The sequence below is a fragment of the Hermetia illucens genome, chromosome 3 (assembly GCF_905115235.1).
Source record: "Hermetia illucens chromosome 3, iHerIll2.2.curated.20191125, whole genome shotgun sequence".
NCBI classification, from domain to species: Eukaryota; Metazoa; Arthropoda; class Insecta; order Diptera; family Stratiomyidae; genus Hermetia; species Hermetia illucens.
This window is the reverse complement of record NC_051851.1, coordinates 31,764,729-31,781,034: the sequence shown is the minus strand read 5'-3', so window position 1 is coordinate 31,781,034 and position 16,306 is coordinate 31,764,729. Positions and strand designations below refer to the sequence as shown.

At 44.3% G+C, this 16,306-nt stretch overlaps 1 protein-coding gene across 1 annotated transcript in view; it reads right to left on the bottom strand.

Annotated features, from left to right (window-relative positions):
- Nucleotides 1-214: 214 nt before the first annotated feature.
- The window catches only part of LOC119652260 (dopamine receptor 1), a 142,968-nt gene continuing 126,876 nt past the window's right edge, over nucleotides 215-16,306 (bottom strand). The window contains exon 6 of the mRNA XM_038056241.1: nucleotides 215-837. Coding sequence (XP_037912169.1) covers nucleotides 306-837 — 532 coding nt within the window. The 3' untranslated portion in view covers nucleotides 215-305. The remainder of the gene's footprint in view (nucleotides 838-16,306) is intronic.

Here is a 16,306-nt window from a genome sequence, read left to right as displayed (position 1 = left end):
TAATATGAGTTTAATACTTAGAAGTATGATTTGTTTTCAACTAAACGGGATATAAAAATCGTCTTTTTCTCTGGTAACATAAAAAGGACTCGGGCGTCCCTAAAGCTCATCATGTAAAATAGGTGGAATTGATAAAATCCATAACCTTAGTGGTAAACATCTTACAACAATCACTTTACAATAGTTCTATGTCAGCTAGTCTAGTCTATTACATACCGCATTTGTGGCAAATCAAATCCATTTCCTGTTATTTCTTAAAAATTATCATCACATGTCAAGGATAAGCAGCTACTGGAACGATGTGGTCATATCGCAGATACTTGCTCCAGGTCGGCCGACGAACGGCCAGAATTCATGACCACATTCTTGGCAGCATAGTCCGTTACATACCGATCACTATTCCTAGGATGTATATTACCAAGTTCCTGCGAACAGCACCATGTATTCCTTGTGGTCAGGATGCGTTTGAAGGCATCCCGAAACTCCTTATTGAATATCGAGTAGATAATTGGATTGAACGCTGAATTGGAGTAACCCAGCCATGACAGAATTTTAAATGTTTGTCCGCCTATGCAAGTTTTACAAAATGCCGCAACGATATTTACACAGAAGAACGGCACCCAACAAATTAGGAAGACACCCATTATAACGCCCACCGTGATGGCGGCTTTATGGTCCGATACATGATATGGGGACGAATGATGCAAATGGCGCACTTTGAATTTTTTCTGATTTTTAGGACGACGTATGCTTTTGTAGCGTTGTTTTTCGGTAATTTCGCCGGTTTTTGTTACCGCCCGTATTGATCGTACGTGCTTTTGGGCGTAACAGTAGAGCCTGTAATGGGAGGAATATAGATAATTTCGTTAGAATAAGGTCCTTTACATGGCCGGAATATGAAAACATAGGTTGGATAAATCTAAAAATCTCAAATTTTTCAAACAATGTCAAAATTATGACATAAATAATGTCGCATTCAATATATAAATTATGTTATAAGGAGGAAAAGTTAGCAAATGTGGTCTGGTATCCCTTTCATCCGGTATCCGGTCTAGGCCTGCCTTAATAAGGAACTCCAAATATTCCGGTTTTGCGCCGAGGTCCACCAATTCGATATCCCTAAAAGCTGTCTGGCGTCCTGACCTACGCCATCGCTCTATCTGAGGCAGGGTTTGTCTCTTTTTCTTTTCCTACCATAGATATTGCCCTTATAGACTTACCGGGCTGGATCATCCTCATCCATACGGTTTAAGTGACCCGCCCAACCGTAACCTATTGAGCCGGATTTTATCCACAACCGGACGGTCATGGTATCGCCATCGGCATGTCAATGCTTTCAACTTTATCATTTCCATTCCATACGGGCAAAAATAGATGATGTTCACACGCAATCCATGCGGATCAGCCTGTGTAAACCAGGGGAAAGTTCTCATTTGAGGGCGGCCTGGTCTGATTATGCTTCAGGTTAAAGGCAAGTTCTGACACGACCTGCTTGCCGTGGCCGCTGGAAACCGTCTTCGGATTACCAAGGGCCAGGCTCGGAGTATGCTCATCCAACTGAGGAGGATTTGCTTGTCTGCTGGTCATGTGTTAGGGGTAAGTGGATCTGAAGAGGGTGATGAGCCGAAATAACAGCCTGGGCATCCTCCTCCCGGTACTGGAGAAGGTACTAATTGGACCCCAAGTGAAAGTGGAACAGTAACACGATAGAAGAAAAAGGTGTTGATGCCAGGCGCATCATCAAAGGACAAACTGCTGGCAAGCAGCCAGGAGACAGTAGCCTTCGAGAGCAGCACACTAGGTGCCAGCCTTAGCACCGTTGTGCTGAAACCAACCGCAGGGACCACCTGGAGCGAGGTGGCAAATGGACTGGTGGTTTCCAGCCTGGAATCCATTGGCGTCAAACTAGGTTTAGCGAGTACCAGACATAGTACTCCTATGTTCGTTATCAAGGAGGAGGAACTCAAGACAAACAGTCAACCGTATAAATGGAGAGTGCCTGGAGGCACTGGAAAAGGTCGACTATAAAGTAGGGTTCGGAGTAGGGAATGCAAAGGTGAAAGTGTTCGGCTCTGCAAAGCCAGACGACGACCTAGATCCAATAGACGCCGCCAACGAGCTGGTGAAGGAGATGATGATCGGCGATTAGACGGGGACTGGTGAACCTTCTACGCAAGCAGGTCATGCAGAGTGTAATGTAGATAAATCTGCAGCACTCAAAATGCGCCTCGCCTAATCTGCTTGTGTTCCTTCTAGAGGAACACATCGACATCGTACTAATACAGGAGCCTTGGGTCGGAAGCGACCAAACCATTAAAGGGCTCCAAAGCAAGTGTTTTAATTTATTTCACAGCATAGGAGACGACGATCAAGACAGACCTATAGTATGTATCCTCGCAAAAAAAAGTCTGCAAGCTTTGTCCGGACCCGAGTTCCATCCACCTTGTCATGGTCAAATTGGCGCAGGCAGGGGCAAAGAAGGTGTATATTTCCTTCGCTTAGCTCCCCCAGAAGACATACAATATTTGACAAGCGATATAGGAACAAGGAAGGCCAATTTGTTGATAGGCTGCGACGTCAATGCATGCCATACGCTTTGGGACAGCTCGGAAATCAACGAACGAGGTTAGTTACTCTTTGATTTTATTATTACTACAAACCTGTTGGTGTGTAACAGGGACAGTACACCAAACTTCCATTTCACTAACACGGGGAACTGTGATAATTGGGAGGAGGTCCCTGATATCACCCTAATAACCGACAATGGGATTCTCTGGGTGGAGAACTGGAGATTGCCTGACCAGAGATCCTTCTCAGATCATAGTTGGACACTTTTCAGTCTAGATCTCGTCGCAGAGGTCTCTAAACCCTTCACGGACCTCAGAAGGATCGAGTGGAGAAAGTTTGATCAAGTAATTAAGAACAAACTCTCCGGTGCCCAAAGCGGCAAGATTGGCACGACAGACGAACTGGAATCAAAGATCGGGGCTCTGGAAGAGACATCCGATACCGACTTAAGGTCTCGTGCCCCGCTAAATACAGCAAGAAGATATAGACACCGTGGTGGAATGAAGATCTTCACAGCCTCAGGGAGCTGACTAGGGAAATCTTCAACATCTACTACAGGCATAAATATTGGCAGCCATACAAGGATTGCCTGAAGAAGTACAAGTCGGCCATCAAGACCGCCAAGAGGGGACTTGGTTGGACTATTGTTGAAACATATAAAGCACCAGCAAATCCACGAGACTCAGTAGAGATTCTGTCCAATGAACATAGGAGGCCATCCTTTCGTAAAAAGTCGCAATGCTCCTAGACGAAATCTTCTGGTGAAACCTTGAAGCTGCTGGTTCAGACGCACTTTCCCGCCAGCGAGGAGGACTTTGAATCAGAGCGTTGTTGGAAGGTTTACGGCCACTCCATTCTTGCGAGACTATTAAATCGGTAATTACAGATGATAACACCGGCTGGGCTGCAAACAGTTTCTCCGCATTTAAATCTCCGGGTCCAGATGGCATAATGCTAGCCATGCTATAGACGAGACTTATCGCAGCTGTACCTCTTTAGGATACGTACCGCAGTCCTGGAGACGTGCACGAGTGGTTTTCATACCGAAAACGGGCAGGCGCGGCATGAGTCCGCGAAGGACTTTGACCAGTCAGCCTCATCTCTTTCGTACTGAAGACCCTGGAGAGCGTCCTCGACATCCGCTTAAGAGTAATTATGGAGAGAACGCCTTTCTCTAAGCCCCAGCATCATCATCATCATCAACAGCGCAACAACCGGTATCTTGTCTAGGCCTGCCTTAATCAGGTATTCCAGATATCCCGGTTTTGCGCCGAGTCCAACAATTCGATATCCCTAAAAGCTGTCTGGCGTCCTGATCTAACCCAATCGCTTCAACTTAGGCAGGGTCTGCCCCGTCTTCTTTTTCTACCATAGATATTGCCCTTATAGACTTTCCGGGTGGGATCATCCTCATCCATACGGATTAAGTGACCCGCCCACCGTAACCTATTGGGACGGATTTTATCCACAACCGGACGGTCATGGTATCGCTCATAGATTTCGTCATTGTGTAGGCTACGGAATCGTCCATTCTCATGAAGAGGCCAAAAATTCTTCGGAGGATTCTTCTCTCGAACGTGGCCAAGAGTTCGCAATTTTTCTTGCTAAGAACCCAAGTTTCCGAGGAATACATGAGGACTGGCAAGATTGTTGTCTTGCACAGTAAGAGCTTTGACCCTATGGTGAGACGTTTTGAGCGGAACAGTTTTTGTAAGCTGAAATAGGCTCTATTGGCTGATAACAATCGTGAGCGGATTTCATCATCGTAGCTGTTATCGGTTGTGATTTTCGACCCTAGATAGGAGAAATTATCAACGGTCTCAAAGTTATAGTCTCCTATTCTTATTCTTCCCGTTTGACGAGTGCGGTTCGATGTAGTCGGTTGGTTGGTTTTCGGTTCTGACGTTGCCACCATATACTTTGTCTTACCTTCATTGATGTGCTGCCCAAGATCTCGTCCCGATAGCCGCCTGCTCGATCTGGATGAAAACAGTTTGTACGTCTCGGGTGGTTCTTCCGACAATGTCGATATCGTCAGCATAGGCCAGTAGTTGGGTGGACTTGAAGAGGATCGTACCCCTCGCATTTACCTCAGCATCACGGATCACTTTCTCCAGGGCCAGGTTAAAGAGGACGCATGATAGCGCATCACCTTGCGGTAGACGCGTGAACGTTAATGGGGTTTATATCTCTAAATTTGCCTCAGAAGCGCGGAGTACATAGCCGTTTGCTTATGTTTTCAAAGCCGATAACAGCTGGTTTCATTTTTTGGCTAACTAAGAAACCTACTCCGAGCACATGGTTTACTGGACGACCGCTATAATATATGGTGTAGCGGCTCTTCGCTAGGAAACCGGACCCTGTCCATCGCATCTCTTGTAACGCTGTTATATCAGCCCTATATTGGGACAGGGTATTGGCTAGCTGTTCTTCCGCTTTATCTCTGTACAGGGAGCGCACGTTCCATGGGAAAATGCGCAAATCGTTAATCCGTTGTCGTTGCCGGGTTCGTCGTTTTAAAAACCATCCTGTCCGAGGCTCCTGTTGTCGCTTCGTAACAAGTTGTTTTCCGTGTAGGGTTGTCAGCCCTACCCAACCTCGAACCTGGAGGACCACTTGGTACAATTTGTCCCGTTTTTAGGCGCGGGAGACTCGCCTTGACCCTTCTCCGTCTGCAGCTTTTCGTTAAGAAAGAGCTGCCAGCAGTCACCACGTGGAGGTGGAGATGGGGTTTGGTAGTAGAGCTGTTGGTGTTGGTTCAGCAGGCATTTCCCAGGTTTTATGCTCCATCGTGGGTTCCAATCCACGTTTCGTCCTGGGACCTATACTACCCTTTGACCATGAGTATACATACCTTCAGAATAGGAATGCTGTAAGACGATATGCGTCCATCCGTCAGCCATAAGTGTTTGTAATAGAGGGCAGTGCAAAATAATTGAAAGGAGGCGTTGGCACAACACAAACGTTTTTTTCCCCAGTAGGATAACATACAACTGCATAGAACGCAACTGACGGTGTCAAAAGTGAGAGGGGTCCAAATCCAATCATAAAATTCAAGCAGTTTCTTCATCTATAGTTGATGGATCACTTCAAATGCAGCTACTTCACTGAAGTGCATAACTGCACTCATAGTTTTGAAAATGTGAAGAGGGGATAAAATTAATCGGGAGCAAAAGTGATAACAAAGTGCCACTCAATTCCATTTTACATACAGCCACGTATGATTTACCCTAACAGAATTCAACTAGTAACAACAGTTTATGGTACTTGAATTACCCTCACCCACCACCCACTTTATGAAGAGCTCAAAGCCAAATTGAAGCAATCCATACTGCATTAATGCACCTTGGATCAAAGGCGCAAAGTGAAATATGCATTTTACACTTCAATGATTTTTCGCCGCTCCATTAAAGGGTGATGGTCTCTGTACATAGCTCTGCCTGCCAAAATAATATCTACTTTATCAACAGTTGCAACTTGAAATCCATGGGTAGATGGGCACCATTAATTCACTGTTTCCCGTGTGGAGGTAAGAGCCAAAATATCTGTTCCTATTGGCGATGTGAATTTTGTGTCCGTGCCAGGAAGATTTCGAAATTGGGAATTGCTGGCTTTCACCAAACATGGATAGTAAATTAAGTGATGTCTGCGAGTGCAGGTAGTAGAGTGCATAGGCAAACTGCAACAAATTTTCCTGCTAGAATGATTCTTAGCCATTCAAACAGTAGGGGCAATATCGCCCACCTCCCCCTTTCAGTATGATTTTAACATGGTTATCAACATTAGATTGGATTTTTTGATTCCTCGTAGGCCTCCTTTACAATCCGTGAAAATTCGTTGCATGATATGTACCATTTTGAGGTTGATCCTACTGCTATATGCATCTAGAGGTATTGCATAATCCTTGAACTCCTTGCCTATTTTGTCTGTCAGTGCAACATAAACAGTCTAATCACTTTTGAGTTTGGGAATTGACGCGCGCTGTCAAGGGAGATGTCAATGGTCATTCTTGCGGGCATATCTCCTAGATAGAATGAATTTCGAATTAAGGAGACATATGTAGTTTCAATGCTATAACATATATTCTATTAATTCGACTTGAAACTTGTCGAAGATTGCTTTCTTAATATACAAACGGGTCGCTCTTCTTTATCTCCTAATAAAAAGCTAAGTGTATCGATACAGTTTCAAAAAGGAGCCGAGTTGCAGCGAAGCACTACAGGGTAAAGACAGAGCATTCCTCAGTTCAGGATTGGAAGCCAATAAGGTCTTTAAATAAGCAAGAGGAAGAGCAAGTCGGAATACCGGAAGCTTAACGCTTCAAGTATAAAGGTTGTTTATTCATCTTATGTGAGAAATTTCTAATGCACCTTTTTTCATTCGTATATAGCTAAAAATTGAAAATATTCCTTGATATATTCAATTCTACCTTTCATATAAATGCTTTACATGGTGATAACGTCATACACGTATTATCATAGATTGCGACAAATTCAAGTGGAATACAAAATTTTGACATTCCATAACTTTGTTAATAATACTTGGTTTTCCTTCAAACTTTCCAAAATTGTGTATTATATTATTAGTTTCTGCTACACTTTTGGGAGGATACATCTTGAATCCTTACTCGCCTATGTATCACCCAATATCAGAAACAAGACCAGTTTCAAAAAGTACAGCCCTTTCAAGTCGACTTTCAACGACCATATTCTGTGAAAAAAATTTGCGCACTCTTCTCGCTTGTATGAAGAGCTCCCTCTTAAACTCAACGGATAATGGCGCCACTTTTCATATGAAAATCGATTCAACTTCTCACCAAATTTCATGACAATTGGTTTAACTGTTTCCGAGTAAATCGCGTGTGACCGACACACAGTCAGATGGGAAGACAGACAGACAGATAGACAGGTGGAATGAAAAGATCGCGAAGCCCTGGGTTGCATGTCTTCGAGCTAGAAGGTTCTGCCAACGATCTTGAGGAAAACTAGACTTTGACCAAAAACGATAAGTATATATGAACCATCGAGGTAGGGTACGGACTAGCAAGCGAGAATGCTTGAAGGAATTTGCGCGTAGAGGCAGACCCTGTGGAACAGCGTGCAGCGTGGTTATGAAAAAGATGAGAAGGCGAACACCACAAGTGGCCTCCCCGCATCTTCTGTTCGATATCGTGATAGCGCTCTTGGATAAAGGGGAACGCAAGAAACATAAGAAATTATTGGACGTCTACTCCATACCTGCAGTAACTGAGGAGGAACTTGTGCAAATTTGACGGGGAATCGGTGATAAGGTGATAAAGCTTCCGATCTCTTAAATTCGCTGTTAAGACCACACCCCTCTGGTTTATCAGCGTATTTGAACCGTGGGCGGTAGACGGAGTTTTCCTGGTCGGTGGAAGAGGCAGAAACTATTTTTCCTCCCGAAGCCGAATAAGCAATCAGGACATCCATCATCATACCGCCCGATGGATCCACACTATTACACGCGGTACCAGATTGGGAGGAAGCACTAGCGTGTGAGAGTAATCGGAGGAGAGTAAGTATGACTTGCCGCTTAGTGGCGCTAAGGATGTGCAGCCTCTTCAGAACAATATCAGGCGAGACATCGTGTGTTATTGCAGGAATGATCCCGATCACGACGACACGGCGAGATTAAGTATCATCTGATGTATTTACTGTCAGGGCATGGTGGTTACGGGAAGTATCTGCGCCAATTCAGGTTGGATGGTTCTCCGTTTTGTCCTGAATGAGGTGCACACCTGGGGACCCGGAGCATGTTATGTTCCATTGTTTACGATTTTACCCAGACAGGAGGAGCCTCGAAAACAGATGTCATCAGCGTCATCAAGGTATTTGAGGAAAGATGTCATAGTCTATTGAACTCCTCCACGTCCTCCGGATAGGACAGCATAGAGAATGCCACCGATAACAAGAAAAAAATGATACCAATGTAACCCCGGCGAACACCACTTTTGATCTGAAAATCCTCCGAGATTTTACCTCAGTGCAATACGCTACATTTTGCGCTGTTATATATCGCTCTGATAATAGCTATTCCGGAGAAACTGAATGCAATTCCTGCGTAAAGCACTCCTTCTTCATGCTATCAGAAGCCTTCTTTAAATCGATGAAAAGCAAGTAAAACGAGGATATAGGGTGTTAATGTAGTGAATTCAGGAGGATAGGAAGCGGAAACCAACCAGATCAAGTTTTCAAGATGTTCTTTGACGCGGCGTAGGATTATTTTAGCTATTATTTGTACAACGAAACACGCAGACACCTCCCCAGTTGTCACACTTAAAACGGGTGATCTAGTTTGGAATTTTAACAATGATTTCCTTTTTGCACTCTTTGGGAAAGGTCTCGGATTCCCAATATTTCCGTACGAGTGGTAGTAGCAGATCTGCAGTAACTGCAAGTGCGGCGATAAATAACCCTCCGGGCTTTACTCCGTTTAAGTGCATTGATGGTCGAATTGATTTCTCTTCTGCTCGGAAGTACCGTATGTTACGATGACTAGCCATTTCATCCATGAGTGGATGATACGGTTGGGAACTATTTTGAAATATTCAGCTGCTAATTATCGTGGATAAGATGTTGACTGTTAAGGTCCTTCACAGAATCATCGAATGATTTGCGACCACATGCAGGCTCTTTTGTGATGCCATATACCCTTCTTCTACATTCTGCGGGATCGTCCGCCTCCCTCACCAGAGCAATAACAAATTTCCTATTGCCACGGCACACATTACCCTTAACTTCTCGTTATCGGAGTTCGAACGCGTCGCGCTGCCGCGATCCTTTTTGTTAATCTATGCGTTTCTACGATTCCGCAGTCAGTTACATCTTGTGAATGCTTACGACCTGGGCAGCACCCGTGAAAAGAGCATTTTTGATGGCTACCCAAAGCTCACTAATTGAGTAACCCGCCTGCGAATGCGGGTTACTCAATGTATCTGCCATCCGATCAGCGAGAAAGGGCGGATGCAACAAGCGAGCGAACGTTGGCGATCAAATTGTGATCCCTTTCGAGGACGATGTCAGCACCCAGGAGATAACTTCTAAATCTACTGCTGATGCAAAGTGGTCAGTTTGATCGGCCGTAGGGTGTCAGTCAGTTGAAACCCAACTGACCTTATGGTAGACTCTGCGCTCGAACCATGTGCCACCAACAGGCAGTGGAAGTTGTAGAAATTCACAAAACTCCTATCACATGAGCAAGGTATTGTCAAAAGCCACCTTAGCATTCACACCACTCATCATGATTACAATGTCATCTTTAGGAAGCCTCTTCTGAGCTGCGTCTAATTGCTCCTCCTTCTTCACTATATTGGAAATTTCCGTTGGTGCATAGCGCTGTACAATTGTGACGCTCCTTAACGAGAATCGGAATCTTCATTAAGAAGTCTGTAAGAAACTGTCTTCCGGGTCAAGAGAGGGCACCTTGCGGTAGCAGTCAGAAACAACCGGATTCACGCCTGCTACCACTTTGATTTCCTGAGTAAAAAAGTATATTGCCGCAAAAGGAAGAGGAGAAACCTGAAGAGTCCAACCTTACTTCGCCTTGGCCCAGAATGTCCAGCTTATATCGCAGGAATTCCCGCTAAGTTTGTGGAAGCGGGCATTCTGAAGACATTCGCTACCATTATCAAAGAGCGTGAGCACATTCCAGAAATCAATCATAGTCGGTTTTCGGTAGGCAAAGGTTATAGTCAGCCCTTTCCGAAGCATCTTTGAGGTTTCGGTAGCAATAAAGTTCAAAATTTTGCAGGTTGCTAGCCTACAAATTTCCACAAACAAACATGGAGCTGCCTAAACGGACCACTTTCAACCAAATTGACCACGGGCTAGTAAAAAGCCGTCACTTTTCCTTCCTGATGAATATCAGAACTTATAGCGAGCTGATGTAGACTCCGATCACAATGTCGTTGGGATGCGGCTTCGGGCTTGAATAGCAACACAGAGTAAACGTTGAAGTCATTCGTAACAAAGACCTTCCCAAAACCTATAAGGGCAAATTGATGCTGCAATAACCTCAGGTAGCAGAATTTCTGGAGAAGAAGCATGGAGGAATAATTTTCCCAAAACTTTGAAGGAAGTTGTCTTTCATAAAGCCATACACATATTTGATTCCAGCCGTAAAAAAAGCCGACGATGGATACTGAGCAATGCAGTAATCTCAAGGAACTCGGGTACGCGAAACATCTTAACACAGACTCCGGCGAGCAGAAAAAACGACTCCACAGACAGGAAAAGGGATCCTAGTAGAATCAACAGATCTGTGAATTCGAGAACTACGGGAAGCAACCACATCAGAGGCCAAAATTTTACCAAAAATTCTGCAAAATGAAGTTCAAGGGGTGCCCTATCGGGATGAAGAATCTGAGGAATCTGATTTCTGACCATATGGGCATATGAACTTCTCAATAATCAGTATCGTACTGCTGACTACAATCTCTCGATTTTGCTAGACTGGATAGTGCCATACACCCAGATCGTCATCGATCTATAAAAAAGAGGCTTCACTCTTAGCAAAATACCACCGTCAAAGAGAGTGATCTTGTCAGCCCACATGTATTCTTGAGGTTCTTAGCAAGAAAAATTGTAAACGATTGGCCGCGTTCGAGAGAAGAATCCTCCGAAGAATTTTAGGCCCTTACAGGAAGATGGACGATTCCGTAGCCTACATAACGACGAAATTTATGAACGACACCACGACCGTTTGAATGGGGATAAAATCAAGCTTAATAGGTTGCGATGGTGCACTTTATCCATATGGGTGAGGGTAATCCAGCCCGAGAAGCCTACAAAGGAATATCTATGCCTGAAATGGAACAATGACGTAGCCCAGGTCATCAGACAGCTTTTAAGTATGTCGAATTGATGTACCTTGGCAAAAAACTGGAATATCTGGAGATCCTTACAAAGGCAAGCCTAGAGGGAATGTTGGTTGGTGCGCCGTTGTTGCTGATAATTCTCAAGAATGTAGATACTTTAGCTGGTAATGCTTGTCCCAAGGGGTTGCAAATCTTGAGGTAAACCGTTGTCAAATCTTCCATTCCCAGCAAGGGAATGATAAATTAATCCTATATGGGTGGCATGAGTCATGTCACCCAAATCAATGTGGCTATAAATTTCGCCAAGAACACTAAGAGCCGCAGCGCTAGGGGGTCTTAATTTTTTTCGTTAGCCCTTGCCCGGTTGGTTAGGGACTTGTCTGGATCAGGTTCGATACTTTATACAAATTTGGTCCTAGTGGAATGATACGATTTTCTAATCATCCTCTAGCGTATCAATCCATCTCGCTGCGACAGTTATCAACGCCTGTGTGAAAAAGTTCTTTCAATTTTGCTAATTGGCATCACACAATGAGAGCACTGTCAATTTAATTATCGCAAATCAAATTACAATTTTCGAAAAATTCAAATTCAAAGGGATGGAAAAGCTAAGTGACATTTCTTTAAAACAATGAAATTTTCAATTCCAGCGCTAGAAACCACTTTGCATTGAAGTATCCCCTGAGATCCAATCCAACAATGGCAAAGTGTCGTCTGCTCCGAATTCAAAGTTGATAGTGAATGCATCTGACTTTTCTCAAATGAAGACGCCCCTAACACATCACATCTCTTTGGGAAGTCAAGAGGTTATCACTCCTTATGTCCGTGCGGTGCATTGTTCCCATGTATCGTTACGGTGCATGCATTTACATTTATATTGAATTTGTGGTTACACGCTCTGCTAGGCAAATCAAATGGAATCCAGGCAAGGACATAAGTTCCAACATGCAATTTCACATGACGTGTCACCTTTGGATTGGATTCTTGTGGACTCAGTTCTGGTGTTGGAAATGAATGAAGTTGACTTAAGATAAAATTGAGAAAGTGGATGTCTGTTTGGGGCGTTACACATAGTGTGCAAATCAGCCAGTACAGGACCAATTGGTGATTATTCATGAGTTTGGGTGGTCCAATTTGGGAACTCCTCCAGGCAATTTAAATGGACCACAAGCAATATTACTTCCTCTTCCTGTGCCAAGCAAAATAGCAGATAATAGTTGGCAAATCGTACAAATCAAATGCCCATCGCTTGTGATGCTGCACACGTTTTCCACTAGCATCATTATCCCTGCTGAGCAAAAATACAAATAAGTCACATTGCCTTTCTTTCCTTTCGTTCGTGTCCTTTCATTCACAGTCGTTCAATCCAGGGCGCTAAGCCTTAATGGCGCGTCTACAACTTACGCTACATAAGGACGATTTTTCCCAACTAAACTTTCTCCTTGCCCGCTTTCCCTCAAAGACACACTCACCATAATTGAATGTGATGTAAACAATTTTCCCCAGGAGACGTGGTTCGTAGTATCCTTACAGCTCTTTTCCATTTACATTTCCAGATGTATTTCCAGAAATAATTGCTTTACGTGTCGCGGAAATCATATAAAATCAATGGACCATTCCCATGCTTACTCCCATTCTACGTGTACGGAACTGCACCAGTAATCTGCCACAGACCTTCCTCCAAGGATCCAAATCAAATTGTGCGAAAGGTTTTCGGATGGATAAATGAGACCTAAATTGTCGTATTCGCGTCGCGCTTATAAATTTTCTATTTTGGAGCATCTGGTCCTGCAATTAACGACCAATTTAAATTAAGCATTGCTCTCAGGCACAGACACAGTGTCAGACTCTTGCGCGCCAGGAACACTCGAGGGATAGATAAACAATTAGGTGAAGGATAAATTTCAGTGTCGCGCTCAAAGAATGTTGTATTTCGTGAAGGAAGAAAGAAGGACGAAAGTTACGGAAAGCAATTGATTGGAGAAGCGGAGCGAGTAATTTGGCAAATTTTAGTGACAAGCTTTCGGGTAATTTGCCTATTAAGTGGAACATAATTCGATTAAAAGGTCCTTTTGCAAGTAGTCCTAATCGTAAAACAACCAATGAATATTAATTGCCGGAAATTTAATGAATAAAGTCAGCGTTAAAATATTTTTTATGTTCACGTAGGGATGAAGTTGTTGGAAGGAGAGCACTGCAGATGGTCCTCCTACGTTAATCTCACTCAGGTGAAAATGTTTTATGACTCTGGATAGGAACTTTTTCATGGTGGATTTGCTATAACTGAATGAACAGGTCCAACTGCTGGCCATTAAGCTTTTGAGCCATTTTGGCGGAACGCTATTCTCTCCGGAAGTAAGGCTAGTTTTCAATAAAGTTTACCCTGAACATGAAGCACCAGAACTTTGCCCCCGAATAAACTCCATATAGCGGATAATAGATTGTAATCGATAGACAGATAAATAGTACTTGAATCACAGGCTATAACTCCAGTTTATTTTCAGGGACGACCTTTAATTATTAAATATTTTGGGGGGCAAATTACTTGAAATAGAATGGCGGCTCTATGAAGTGTCCGACTGCAATCTAGATCTTATAATTCTAAAGCTGTTAATATGGGAATTTGGTGTCCTCATGTGCAAGGATATAACATAGGTAGACGATAATTAAAGCGTTTGGATGTCGACAAGATTAAAGCTTTCTAGGAGCGAATCAGTGCAGACTAAGGACAACTTCAGAATTGCTGCTTGAAGTGTTCAACGTGTGCTTGAAGGAAGGCGTTTTTCCTTGTCGCTGGAAAGTGGCCAGACTCACGTTGATCAGTAAGGGTAAAGGAGCTCCCGTCTGCATACCGACCGCTGTATATGCTTGACACGGCCGGAAAAGTGCTCGAGAAGCTCATCAGGGGTAGACTCGCTGAAGCGATCCGTAGTGCCGGGGACTTATCCGCAAGGCAGTGCGGGTATAGAACAGGGAAATCTACAGTGGATACTGTTATGGAGGTCTTAGATGCGTTTAATCGAGCCGGGACACACAGCCGCCGATTTCGACGGATAGTGCTTGATATCAGAAATGCCTTCAATTCCGTCACATGGACAGATATGCTAGGCACACTAGAGAACTCCTTTCACGTGCCAAGCTATCTATTGCGGATATTGAGGGGTTATCCGAAAGACCGCTCCCTGCTCTATGGGACGCTAGAGGGCCAGAGGAGGGTGGAAATTACGTCGGGAGTAGCACAGGGATCCTTCCTAGGGCCGGACCTCTGGAACGCTTCCCACGATAGTCTGCTGAGACTCGATATGCCCGAAGAGTCGCGCCTGGTCGGTTATGCAAACGACGTTGCGGCACTTGTTGCCGGACGCACTGTTGAATAGACGCAAAGCAGACTTGGCATATTGATGTGACGGGTAAGCGCATGGATGACTGCTCACGGTTTCAACCTTGCGCTGGAAAAAACCGAAGTAGTCATCCTGACCAGAAGGAGAATCTCGACCCTGCGTCCCATATCGATCGCACCGTCTCCAAACCGGCTGTAATGATTGCGGGAGTAATCCCCGTTGCCCTCCTTGCCGAGGAGCGCAAAGCTATCTATCGCTGTAAGGGCGAAAACTTAAGAGAAGTGGTTGCCCGTGAAGAACGTCAACGCACCCTTAGCGAGTGGCAACTTTCTTGGCAAAATGAGCCAAGGGGCAAGTGGACTGCGCGGCTCATCGACAAATTAGACCCCTGGTTGAACAGAACGCGCGGTGAGATTGATTACTTCCTTACCCAACTTCTAAGTGGAAATACAGGTTTTCAGTCTTACTTGCACAGGATTGGGAAGGCGCGATCTCCTGATTTTGTGTTCTGCAATGGAGTGGTGGATGACGCTGAACACACCTTTTTCTCTTGCGAGAGGTGAGAGGTCCTCCGCCAGCAGCTTTATGCAGACGCAGGGGAGCTCCCTCCAGACAACATTGTTAGAGAGATGCTGAAGAGCGCTGGCAGCTGGAATCGTATTGCGCATTATGTTCGCGCTCTTCTTATTGCGAAGAAGATTGAACTCGACCGGCGGAGGAATCGGACGGTAACGGGTTCTCTGAACTAACAACTACTCCCTTCCTCCCCTCCCCTCCGTTGGTGGAACGAATTCCCTGACTTGAAGGCTCCCAAAGCCGGGAGAGCGGGAAGGCTAGCCCGAAGTAATGTGTCAAACGGTTCCAGGCTAGTTCTCTGATGACAGGGAGGTGTTTAGTTGGTAGTCCGCCAGCGTGCTGTTGCGGGGGTCCAACACTCTGTGCGTAAACACATTCACCAACCTTACTCCCAAAAAAAAGACAACTTCTTAATCGAAGGCTGGAAAACTAGAGTGGATTAGGAAATGGGTTATTTTGGTGGAAGGAGCATTCTATTATGTTTCTGAAAAGTACGAAACACTCCTTGTGTAATACATATTGTTCCTATTATCTCCCAAATAGGATATAGTGCATCAACCACCATCACTGTCAATTTGCTAGAATATCTTTAAACTTTTTTGCACTCTCCAGCCTACCGTTCTTCTCTACTGATCTGCATCACGTGTTAGGCAATCTAAAATAATTGACTTCACTGAATAGCGTAGCCAAAGCCAGTAGTGAAATTGTCTCTCTCCCTTAAAGTGTGACCTACTCGCTGCAACTTTCACCTTGTAATTAACACGGTATCTCTCCGTATACCGACATAGTTCCTTATCCGAGATAGTGTAAGCGGTGACAAAAGTTAAAGAATGTTTGGAGTTTTTGAGTAATAGTAGCGGTCACTTTCTATGTGGTCATATAATAGTACAAAGAAAACATCAGTCCGATATACCATCCACTTTATATTGTGTCTGTGTATTTAGGAATCTGTGTTTCTTAGTTTTAGGCAAAATAGCAAGGGGGT